The sequence below is a fragment of the Arachis duranensis genome, chromosome 7, assembly GCF_000817695.3.
Source record: "Arachis duranensis cultivar V14167 chromosome 7, aradu.V14167.gnm2.J7QH, whole genome shotgun sequence".
Taxonomy (NCBI): domain Eukaryota; kingdom Viridiplantae; phylum Streptophyta; class Magnoliopsida; order Fabales; family Fabaceae; genus Arachis; species Arachis duranensis.
In genome coordinates, this window is record NC_029778.3 from 8,943,019 (window position 1) to 8,956,271 (window position 13,253).

Sequence of the window (13,253 nt, forward strand, 5' to 3'; positions counted from 1 at the left end):
CTTAGTGGTCCAAGTAGAAAAATATGTTTTTAGAGTTTTTTTTATTAATTGCTACGTAGTTTTTGAACTAATTTTAATTACAAATCAACCCCATATATTTTATTTAATTATAAAAATAGTTTTTTATTTTATAAATTATTATTTTATCAATTATCTATTATATTTATTAACAATCAAATACAAAAATAACAACCAATTATATCCTCCATTCATCATAATAATTTAAATTGTTTATAAAATTAACTTTGATCTTGTTACGTTCGTCCATGGCTTCCAAATCATGTTTCCTTGAAATTCAATCGATTGGTTTTTCAAAACAATCGATTGAATGATAACTCAATCGATTGGTTTACACTATATCACAAAATAATCGATTGAAAGTTGTAAGGTAGAATGGTAAAAAGCTTATACCAATCGATTGTTTATATTTTCCAATCGAATGAATGCCTCAAAACAATCGATTGTTGTTGTTACTCAATCGATTGAATTCACGAAAACAACATGGATTTGCCAAATACAATCGATTGGAAAGTGATGACATTGAAGTTTTAGCCAAATTCAATCGATTGGAAGGTGATGAAGTTGAATGTTTTGCCAATTTCATCGATTGGTAATGGTACATAAAATTTATAAAACGTTAATGATATTTTCTTTTAAATTAATTTATAAAATTTTTTAGATTTGTATCTTATGAAAAGTAAAAAAAAAAAAATTATAGTAGAGTAAAACTTAGCTGAAACCAAATAACATAGTATAACACACATCTTTGATCAATATTAAAAAAAATAGCCTAATTATGTACATAAAATCCTAAAAAATACAGTTCTATCTTTTTTCCATTACCAATTGATTGAAATTGGCAAAACATTCAACTTCATCACATTCCAATCGATTGGATTATATTACCAATCGATTGAATTTGGCTAAAACTTCAATGTCATCACTTTCCAATCGATTGTATTTGGCAAATCCATGTTGTTTTCGTGAATTCAATCGATTGTTTTGAGGCATTCATTTGATTGGAAAGTATAAACAATCAATTGGTATAAGCTTTTTACCATTCTATCTTACAACTTTCAATCGATTGTTTTGTGATATAGTGTAAACCAATCGATTGAGTTATCATTCAATCGATTGTTTTGAAAAACCAATCAATTGAATTTCAAGGAAACACGATTTGAAAGCCATGGACGAACGTAACGAGATCAAAGTTAATTTTTTAATCAATTGGGATTACTAGGATGAATGGAGGATATAATTGGTTGTTATTTTTGTATTTGATTGTTAATAAATATAATAGATAATTGATAAAATAATAATTTATAAAATAAAAAAGCTTTTTCATGTGCTGCTTTGAATCTAAAATCCTAAAAAAAAATTGATTTAAAATATTATAATGTTATTATATTAGCACAACACTTTATTTTTGTATGATAAATATAAGTACATTTTTATATAAAGTATTTAAAGTATATAAAAATGTACTCCTATTATATAAAAAATATTTAAAAAGTCATTAAATTTTTATATGTTATTAAAATTTAATAAATACAAGTACATTTTTATATGTTATTTTTAAGATTACGTAGCAATTGATAAAAAAATTCTAAAAACATGTTTTTTACTTGAAACACTAAATAGTCCAAAAGTTCCTGGACCACCGAATCCTGTGCCACGTTAGTAGATAGAAAACTATGTTGTACTTGTAGCTATAATTTCTTTCTGAATTTTAAACGGTAAGCACTGAAAAGTCTACTTATTTGTCTTAATTTAACTCGAATTAGAGTATTTACAACATTGGTTAAATGGAAGGTAAATTTGTCTTTTTCATTTTCATTTTTACCGGTCTTTTCAATTAAAGGGAAAAAAAAGAGGTAATGAAAGTAACTTTGTATCTTTCAATTGTATAAAATAGGAGTCACTTACATAAATATATATAAAACGTTTTTTTTAAATATTTTTTAATAATTAAAATTTAACACACATAATCAATTAAATCGTATTAATTTTTGTTAAAATTAAATCTGATAAATTAATTTAATCAAAAAATGATAAACCAAATTTTGAATTGGTCTAAATTAATATTATTTTTTTATAAAAAATAACTACAATACTTTTATTATAAAAAATGACTAAAATATTTTTATTATATATATTAATTTAAAAAATTCTAAATGATTCCAATATAAAATAACGATTATTCTATAAAAGTTTAATTGATTATCTTACTAACATAGCTTGTTTTCAAGTAATTTCATCCAGTTATAAAGTGGAAGATTTTGCCACGCGAAAACTTCCTAGAATGAACACAAAAGAAAAGTAGCACGTAATTGTCTTTATATAAGAAGTAAACAGAAAAGATTGATTGAACCAAAATTCCATCAAAGCTCGCCAGCAAAAAAGAATATGACATTTGATGAGTCTCTTTGTTTTGGATTTATCTTAATGGAGTGTAATTGTTTTCTACGTGCTCCACAAGTGGGTTGGTCTCACGATTTTTTTTTTCTAATATTAGATTATTAAGAATGAATTTTTTAAAAATAGCCTAAATTATGTGTTATAGGTTGTTGTATTTTTATAAAACCTCTCCTTTCATATTTTAATAAATATTTTTTTTTGTAAAACATCACCGATATTTTATCTTTTTATAAGAAAAATATATATTATTTTTTTACAAATTATTACTATAACAGTGTAAAACATTAAAATCATCAAATATTTTCATATTTCACATTAAAATTATTTATATATAAAAAAATTAGCCTTGGTCCCACAACTTCATTTTAAAAATAAACTATCTAATTAATTTTAGTTTGCTCCTTCTTTAGGTTTGTAAATGAATAAACTGTATGCATAGTTATATTAGTAATAAAATATGAAATTCCACGGTATAAAAACATTTGTAAGATAAATTACTAAATATTTTGTTCTTAGAATATGTTTCTTTGTGAGAAAAATATGCATGATATATTTATTTGTCGAATGTGTGAACTTGAGGTATAACAAAGCTGATTTGTCATGTATTATCAAAACAAAATTATTAAATATAATCATCATCACATCATCTCGTTGAGTGATAATATAAAATTTCTTTTGATATTCAAGCATCTTTTATATGGCCATACATTATTTAGAGATAGTAGATTTTTTTTTTCTTATATCTGCCCTACGGTCATATTAGAATATTAGATAGAGATTCGGTTTAACTCTTTTTCTAAAAAATACTTTGAATAGTAACAAACTTTTATTTTATTATTTTTATATCATTTTAATAGAGAGTAAATAAATATCACTTTGAAATCTAAGAAGATTCAAGTATGATATAAACGAATTTCAGAATAAGTAGGTATATTATATATTTCATGAGCAGATAGAGACACAGTTTCCTACTTACCTCTCATAATTTATATGTTACTAAATTAAAAGGATTTGTTATATTAATTTTGATCCGATTAAGGGTCACTTTAGATTGATTTAAAAAAAAAAGTATTTGAAGAAAATCTCATGCCCTAAACTGTTCAAGCTGTGATGTTGATGGTTTGATGAATCAGAAGGGATTAAGAGAGGGAGAGAGATAGGTTCTTTTCATTGTTGGAGAGAATGAAAAATCCCCCTTAAAAAATATTTGTTGAGTTATTACACCTTATATACTATGTACTTTTTTTATGTACTCTCACTAAAAAATAATTACAATAGTAAACCTATTATTGATAAAGAAATAATCTAGGTAACACCCTCCCGCAAGGTAGAATTGTGTAAATCTAACAATCCTAGCTTGGAAACATTGGTAAGAAAAGGACCCGGTGGCAGAACTTTGGCAAGAAAATCAGCAAGTTGATCCTTGGAACGAACTGGCATAAGATGAATGAGATCAGACAAATGCTTTTTACGAACAATGTGGCAGTCCACTTCAATGTGTTTAGTTCTTTCATGAAAAATGGGATTATTGGCAATGTGAATGGCTGACTGGTTGTCACAGAATAGAGTGATAGACTTTTGAAGCGGCAAGCCAATGAAATCCATTAAGAAAGATAACCAACTAGCTTCACAAGCAGCAACAGCAAGAGACCTATATTCAGCTTCTGCAGAGGACTTGGCAAACTGTGGTTTGCTTTTTACTCTTCCAGCTAATGAGTGAGTTCCCAAGCATGAAGCAATAATCGGAAACGGAGCGACGAGTATCGGCACAGGTAGCCCAGTCAGCATCGGCAAATCCAGTGAGATGCAGATTAGAAATAGAGGAGAAGAAGAGACCAGTTGCAGGTCGGCCTTTTAAATATCGGAGTACACCATGGATCTTCTCAGAGATTTTGGTTATCTAGATTGCAAGCCTCTCTCTACTCTATTTGATTATAGTCAGAAACTTTCAAAGGAATCAAGTACCATTTTAACAGACAACACTGTTTACAGATAGCTCATCGGCCGACTCCTTTACCTCACAAATACTAGATTATTATTTTTTTAAAATATCTTTTTTTAACAGATAAAAATTATTTTATATTTGATAAGAACTTTTTAAAAAAGAATTTTAAGTATTAAAAATTTCTTTTATTTTTGCTTTTCTAAAAACAAGGTATCGGTAATTTTAGAAAAAATAAATAATTTATTTTTTAAATAAAAATATTTTTTTAAAGACGTATCTAAATTGATTTTAAATTAAATAAAAGTATTTTATTTAAAAAAATATTTTTTTTACTAAAAAAGTCAATCCAAATTAGTACTAATAAATTTAAGATATTCTATAATAATTTTTAAAGTAATACTTAAATTTTATATTCATTTAAATAAGCGTAAAAAATTCAAATAGTTATATATGTAATAATTGATTGGTCTCGTAGACTAAAAGATAAAGTGTGAAATAAGAAAAATAGAATATCCTAATAATTACCATAAATCAAATTAAATCTAATGCAAATTTAATTATTTAGTTTTTTAGTATAAACTATTGGAGTGTAATTTTTTTCTGGAAAAGTCTTAAGTCTCAACACAAAGCCAAAGCCATGAAATTGATTGATAAATGGGGTCCTTTCTTTTACCAAGTCCATGAGGGAGACAGACAGAGACACAATGTTATGTTATGATTTGTGAATTCATGAAATGATTATAATTTAGCAAATAAAGTCAAGTCACGGGGGCATTATTGCAATTGCATCCAAAACTTCCATCATCTCATGGAATATCATATCGCCTCATGTGTATTCCAACCATTCTTTATATAAAATTTATCATGTCCTTAACTCTAAGGACTACTAACATTTATTATATGCTGCTATCTTCTTTCTTCTTCCCTTGGTCAGCAGTCACCCCTGCACCTCTGCTGTAATAATAAATTAATAACCTTCTCTTTTATTTAATACTATTGCTTGCAAACATAAGTTTCTACACTTTCTACAACTTTTTTTTATTTGGTTAATTGATTTCACTAACAGTAGTGCTACGTTACCAACTTTTTATCTGCCAAAATCTACCAACTTGAGTTGGGCTAGACATGAAACCCATCTATTAAATAAAGTCACGTCTAAGTTAATCATGGTTTAATCCTAATTTATCACGTGTTGGTAATAGTTGGCAGACTCTCTCTTGGTAACGTATACTTTTTCTTTCACTAATCAATCAATTATTGGTATATTAGAGAATAATTTACAACAATTCTTTATCCAACCTATTTAGCATTCTCTCTATTTTATATTAAATATTTCTTTTTGATTTTATACATGTATTAAAAGAATTTTATTAAAAATATAAACAATAAAAAAAGAAAAATAAAATATCTCTAATATTATTTTTTATTAATTCTTTAGTCTTTTAAACTTCTGTTTATATAACAGAAGAAAGGACATAATAGATAAAAATTAATTAATCACTTGAAATTAAAAAAATGATACTTAATTTACAATAAAAATAAAAAAAAACACATTTAATGTAAAATAGAAAAAGTATTTATTGACTCGTTGTCCATAGATTAGTACTAAAATGATCAAGTAATAGATAAATTTGTCTTTTCTTCAATAATTTAATGAAAACTTGAGACTAAAAGAAATAGTCTCTTTCTCTTGAAGTGAATTAGTGAAAAAGTTCATTGTCAAACAATTAGAAACATATAAATGATGTTTAAAAACTTATTTTTATCAACAATTTTCCTTATAAATGAACTTGGTTATAAGTTTAATCTTTGAAATTATAATTAAAATTGTGGGTTAAATTTATCAATGTCTTTGAAGAGATAACTATCATATATCTCCCTTTCATACAGCCTAGTTGAGGAACTTTATTAAAGCTTGTAACTATTCCACTCTCTACTTTAATCAATTTGAGAACTTGTCTTGCTCTTTCAATTTCTATTTCCACATGTTTTATACTTTTAAACTCCTTAAAAAAAACTAAATCCACTTGGTTATCAAATTTTACGCTTAGAATTAAATTAGATAAAAGTAAGCTATGTTTCAATATGGTGAAAATTCTTCGTTACCTTTACGTGTGTGAAGTTGATATTTAAGAATGGTTAGATTTTAATTTGGTAAAAATTTAGGGGCAGTCGATTTTATGTGAAGTTGATAACTAAAAGTCGTTAGATGATTTAACTGATTTGACTAAATTTTCATCTAACGATTCTAAACTATCAACTTCACGTTAGATAATTTGACTGATTTGACTAAATTTTCATCTAACGGCTTTCAGCTATCAACTTCACATGACAAACTCTTGACCTTTCGGATCTAGAACTCTAATACCATATCATGAACCTACTTATCCCAAAAGCGTAACCTGACAGGACAATGTAACACTAATGGTCATATCTCTAATACTTCTAAAACCTTCATTGTACATATTGTACGTTTAAGCCATTGGCTCCCTGTACTTTTTCTTTTTTTATTTTACTTTTGTAGTTTGACGTGACAATATATTTATATTCTTCATTTTCTTTCTATGATTTGCAGATAACTAAAACATGGTGAGAATTGAGAAACAATACCAACCACCATTTGTACGAAATGACTTGGATCATAAATCCAATTTCATGAGCTCAGAATCAATGAGTGAAGCAAGTATAAACCAAACTTGAATTATTGTGAACAAACAAACGCGTTCTCATCTATTTTTTGGGGTCCATACTCTCAAACACCAAGCTCCTTTTGCAAGTGCCAGAACGTGGTTTAAGCATAACACCCCACGTTGCTTGTTTCACTTCTTTAGTACCACGACAAGTTCCAAGGTTGTGTTCTTGAGAGCTTGAGATTAAGCTCTTATCAAAGTTCGTTTCTTTAAGGAAAAACTCAATCTGGGTCGTTCATTTTTTTTAATCTGTTCTCTTCTGTACATTGATAAACAAGAACTATGAGCAAGAGCTTGAAACTAAGATGGTTCATGGATTTTAATGGAGTTTTGAGGTTTGCGGTGGTGGTGTGTTTGTTACTTCAAAACTTGGGCTTCTGCTACACTTTGAATGAAGAAGGTAGTGAAATATTTTGAGCTTGTGATGAAACCTTTGAAATATTCAATTCTTCTTTAGGTACCTTTGACAAAATGCTGAGAAGTGAAACTTTTTCCTTTTTTTTTTTAATATGTGCAGGTAAAGCTCTTTTGAAGTTGAGGGAGAGAATAGTGAGTGACCCTTTTGGTGCTTTGTCAAATTGGTATGATGATGAAGCAGTTTTTGACCCTTGTAATTGGTTTGGTGTTGAGTGTTCAGATGGAAGAGTAGTGGCCTTGTAAGTGCTGATTCTGTATTCTCTGTTATTTTGTGTTCTTCATAATTTATTTCCTGAAACAGAAATAAGGAATTAAGAGAATGTAATATTCTCTTTTAGTGAGTGTGTATGTTTTTCATTTTTCATTTGGTTCATGAAATGAAACATCCAAGTTCTGTTTTCTACTCTATTCTTAATGTCTATGTTGAATTCATCATGTTCTTCATAGGAATCTGAAAGATCTTTGCCTTGGAGGAACTCTTGCACCTGAGTTAGTCAACCTTGTTCACCTAAAGTCCATGTAAGAAAACTGTTTGTTACTCACTCTCTTGCATCATCTATGCAGTTCCTTGCTAATTGTTGAGTATGATGCAGTATTTTGAGGAACAACTCGCTCTCCGGCATCATCCCCAAAGAAATTGAAGAGTTGAAAGAGTTGGAGGTTTTGGATTTGGGATACAACAACTTGAGTGGACATATACCTATTGGTCTTGGGAGTAATATCTCACTGTCAATCCTGTAGGGATCATAATAATGCTCTTAGAACAAGTACTCTATCTTCAATATTGAACTTGTACCACTATGTTGTTAACTTCTTCGTATTGCAGTTTGTTGGACAACAATGAGTTTCTTGTGAGTTTCACCCCCGAAATCGATGAACTGAAGATGCTTTCGGAAAGTCAAGTAGATAAAAAGCAGCTAGTTGATGCAGCTAAAAGGCCTGCTTGTACAACAAGATCCTTCTCATGGTATGTTATTTGATCAATTGAAAAGTGATCATTCTATCTTAGTAAATGTCTTAACACTTTGTTTTGGTTTGTTTCAAGGGATGTAAATGTTGATCAAAACACTGGGATCAGGAGTCTACTGCAAAGTCCTATATCGAAACACTTTCATGCCGGCAAAGATAGCTATAATCGTGTATATAATCAACCACTTAGTAGCCCTGCTTCATCACCAGCTTCCCCTAGACAAAATGCTTCTAATCCTCCTCCTTCCAAGTCTGAAGTAACATCTAGAAGTTCCACTTCGAAAAATCATCGAGTTCCAGTTGAGATTGGAGTCATAGGTGGTGCTGCATTGCTTCTTATTACATGCATTGGAATATTTCTCTGCAAGATCAACAAGGTGACTAATGTTAGACCTTGGGCCACAGGACTAAGTGGACAGCTTCAGAAGGCATTCGTAACCGGTAAATAACTAACTATTGTTAAAGATATAACCATTCATGTTGCCTCCTCCTATCAGCTTAAGCTTAATATCTTAATTCATGACATGCTTAGTGTTTTTTCATTTTCAGGTGTGCCAAAGCTAAAGAGAACAGAGATTGAAGCAGCATGTGAAGATTTTAGTAATGTAATTGGTACTTCACCCATTGGCACAATGTATAAAGGGACTTTGTCTAGTGGTGTTGAAATAGCAGTAGCTTCTGTTTCGGTAACATCATCAAAGGATTGGTCAAGGAATTTAGAAGCACAGTTTAGAAACAAGGTACCACTACCAAACTCCATCTTTGATTTACAATTTAAGCAATACATCTTAATTGTTTTATTAACTGTTTAAGCAATTTTGGTTACAGATAGACATGTTATCCAAAGTGAACCACAGGAATTTTGTCAATCTGATTGGCTATTGTGATGAAGAGGAGCCTTTCACCAGAATGATGGTTTTCGAATACGCCCCGAATGGAACACTATTTGAGCATTTACACAGTGAGTACCTATCATTGTGAAGTTATTCTGTTAAAGAAAAAGCATCAAATTCTAGAACTTTAAGTCATACAAGTTCTAATACAATATGTTCTTTGAAACTCCAGTAAGAGAAGCTGAGCACTTGGACTGGGAAACAAGACTTCGAATCGCGGCCGGGACAGCTTACTGCCTACAACATTTGCACCAGTTGGAACCTTCTATGACTCTTACCAACCTGAATTCTTCAGTTATCCATCTAACGGAGGACAATGCTGCGAAAATCTCAGACTTTAGTTTCTCATACGAAACAGCTTCAGCTGAGACAAAGTCTTGGGGGAAAAGACACATTGACATGGCACCAGCAACACTTGAGAGCAATGTTCATAGCTTTGGTACCATGCTATTAGAAATGGTAACAGGAAAGGCTTGTTATTCAGTGGATAGTATTAATGGGTTGATTGAGAATTGGGCAACACAGTATCTTGAAGGTGATGAAGCACTCAAAGAAGTGGTGGATCCAACACTAGCATGTTACCAAGATGATCAGCTAGAACAAGTTGCTGCATTGATAAAATGTTGTTGCAACTCTGAATCAGAGAAGAGGCCAACAATGAAACAAGTGAGTGTGAGGTTGAGAGAGATAACAAAACTAGCTCCTGAAGCTGCAGTTCCAAGGCTTTCACCACTTTGGTGGGCTGAACTTGAGATTTCTAATGCAGATGCAATATGAAATCAGTTAACTCACAAGAGTAATCATAGCTATCACTTGTAAATTGATACTTCAAAGTATCTATTAGGAATGTTGCAAATCACATGTATATAATGGAGATCAAAAGGTGGTAAATTTTGTTAAAGTGTAAGAAATTAGCTATTACCTACGAAACATGGACACTTGCTGTAGCCGTCACGATATTTATCGACGCTCGTCCGACAGGCATGTTTGTTGTATTCAACTGTGTTTTAATTAAAAAATAATTTTCAGACATATTTAGATATATCTAAGTACCATTACATGTCAGTGTGTCCAATTTTATTCTTAATATATATTTTTATATTTTTAGATGAGTTTAGAAATAATATATATTAATATTTATTAAAACAAAAATATTAATATTAAAATATTATTATAATTTATTTAAAAAATATTTTATATTATATATATATGTGTTATATCTTTGTATTTTATAAAATTTTAAAATTTATATATTTACATATTTCATATCGTATTATGTTCTGTATCTGTGTGTTGGTGTCTTATAGGCCGTTACTGTATATGAGTTTATTTCAAGTCAGTTGAATTATGAACCAAGATATTTTCAGCTCTTTTCAAGTCCATTCAAGATATTTTTCTTCATAAGACCATGATCAATTTATCGTAGTTCTTCTCACGTTCATTGATCTAAAGAAGTGATGTGTGTAACACATTCTGAATTTCTATTTGTTAAAAACAATGCTAAAAGTACCCAATGTTATTACATTCAATCGACCTGCTGTATGCATAGAAATTGGACACGTTCTTGGTAGACATCATTTGCTTTAAATTTACCCATTGGACCAGTAGGAACAAAATTTAGGACTAAGCAGACATTGTTAGGTATCTTTAAAAGAAGATATACTTGATGTCAAGAATTTTTTCTACGAATATGGGGTAAATTACTACTCATGATTTATGTTAAAATTACTAGAAACCTATCTATCACAGTTGTCGACTAATTTTGTAAAAAAATAAAATAAAATTATGCCATATTTTTTAAAGATAATTGAAACTATATACCACATTTACCACTGCTCATTTTAGAAAGAAGAATGGTGAATTATTGGACTGACATTATTATAGAATTATTTTGATATGCTATTAAAAATTTATAGTATTTTTTTATTTTTTATAGTATCCCCCAATTAGCTGGTTAGATATTTGTTGTGGATAGGGGTGTACATGACTTGGCTTGACCCAAAGATTTCGTTAGGATTCAAATATTTTAAAGATTAATTTGGTATAATTTTATAAATTCAGTCATTATTAAGGGTCGAAATCAGATTAAGATAAATCCAATTTCACCCGACTTTATGTGTACTCCAAGGAAATTAAAAAATATTTTAAATTAATTATAAGTTTATTGTGTTGTTTTTAATCATACTTGTTGAATTAGAAAATAGATCAAAGAAGCATGAAATTAAAATTTGTGAACAAATTCAAGTTCAAATATAGATATCAACTTCTCGGTAACAAGTATATTTTTTTCTTCTTTATAAATAAATGCAACATAATTTTTTTGACAAAAAATTTATCAAGACTCAAATTTCACTGGTCTAGACCCGATTTTAGTATGAACCGAAAATAGTATAATTTCACATGGTTTAGGGTCGAGTAAATATCTCAAAAATAAACTCAGTCATTATTTAAGATTGGAGTCCAAATCAAAACGAACTCGAGTTCACCCGACTCATGTACACCCTTAATTGTGGATCTAAAAAATAACAAAGCTTTCAACAAAAAAAAAAAATTTTGTTCGATCCTTAATCTTACTTCTGTAAAATTGGTTAACTCCTCACAATGTTTTTTCTGTGAAGTAATGAAACATGTCTACATGATAAAATGAGTTCCTCCAAAATTATTTCAATTGAAGAGTTATCTCTTCTCTTCTTTTTCTTTTTCTATTTCTCTCATTTTTTCACCAATTATATCTCTTTTATATATCATTATCAATGATTAATTATAAAATTAAAAATCAAAATATGCAATCTAATATTTTCTAATTGTAATTAAAATTAAAATATAATTATATTATTATATTACTAATTTAACAATTAAAATATGTCACATGACATTCTCTCATTAAAATTGAGATAAATCTTTTCTTTTAAAATGAATAAACTCTCTTGTTTCCTATATCTTCTTATCTACCTCTCTTCCTTTTTCTATTTTTCTGTGCCTTTTTCACTCTATATATAACTTATAAATATTATATTTTATATTACTAATTTGACAAATCAAAATATTTCACAAAATATTTTTTCATTACAATTAAATAAAATTTTTTCTTCTAAAATTAACAAATTTTTCTCTTTCTTCTTTATCTTTCTCTCTCTTTTCTCTCTCGTTCTCTATCTCTCACCACTTTTTTTTCTAATAAAATAAAATAAAATAAAATAATATAATTCAAATAAATTTATAAAATTATAAAAAATATATTGAATTTATAATTAAATATATTAAAAAATAATTTTATAATATTATTTACATAAAAAATATTATTAATTTTTTATTATATACATACTTTTTTAGTTTTTTATTTAGTTTTAAATTTTCACTACTTATCTTTTTAATTTATATTTTCACTTCTTTTTTTTCAAATATTTATGAATATTAAAATTAATTATTAATAAAAAAATAAAAAATTTTCACATAAAAATAATAACTAAAAAACTTATTAATTGATTTTTTATTTATGAAAACTTTGGTCTTCTTAATCGACGAAGACTCTTTTTTCTCTACAACTTTTTTGTAAAATAGTTTGATCCTATAAATCTTTTCTGTCATAATCTATAATGTGAAGATAAAGGCAATATAATTTCAAAAGATTTATATTCCCGTAATAGTATTATGGAAAAAAAATACTAATATTAAACTACTTATTTTTTATTAGAGGCCAACTAAAATTGACAAAAAAAATTTTACTTATAAAAATTGAATTGATGATATATTTTTTAATTTTTTATTGTTGTTTAGAAAAATTGTTAAGCTATTATATTACTTGCATTATGTTAAATTTTAGGTATACTCAATTTAAATTAACCATCATAATTCACATAAACTCATTATTATTATTATTATTAGGAGAAGTGCATATTCTATTTTATGATGAGTTGAATT

At 28.1% G+C, this 13,253-nt stretch overlaps 1 protein-coding gene across 1 annotated transcript; it reads left to right on the forward strand.

Annotated features, from left to right (window-relative positions):
* The first annotated feature begins 6,929 nt into the window (after positions 1–6,929).
* LOC107496969 (probable inactive receptor-like protein kinase At3g56050) lies at positions 6,930–10,374 on the forward strand. Its single transcript, XM_016118304.3, has 9 exons — positions 6,930–7,453; positions 7,571–7,709; positions 7,918–7,989; positions 8,064–8,207; positions 8,297–8,437; positions 8,516–8,880; positions 8,989–9,179; positions 9,268–9,400; positions 9,505–10,374. The coding sequence occupies exons 1-9, from the start codon at positions 7,336–7,338 to the stop codon at positions 10,107–10,109; spliced, it is 1,908 nt and encodes a 635-aa protein (XP_015973790.1). The 5' UTR covers positions 6,930–7,335; the 3' UTR covers positions 10,110–10,374.
* The last annotated feature ends 2,879 nt before the right edge of the window (positions 10,375–13,253 follow it).

Bases quoted from the DNA above. Each gene is read 5' to 3' on its own strand.
- LOC107496969 (XM_016118304.3), top strand. From the start codon at position 7,336: ATGAGCAAGAGCTTGAAACTAAGATGGTTCATGGATTTTAATGGAGTT. The intron at 7,710-7,917 runs GTAAGTGCTGAT...TGTTCTTCATAG, and splicing joins GATGGAAGAGTAGTGGCCTT to GAATCTGAAAGATCTTTGCC. The intron at 7,990-8,063 runs GTAAGAAAACTG...AGTATGATGCAG, and splicing joins CTTGTTCACCTAAAGTCCAT to TATTTTGAGGAACAACTCGC.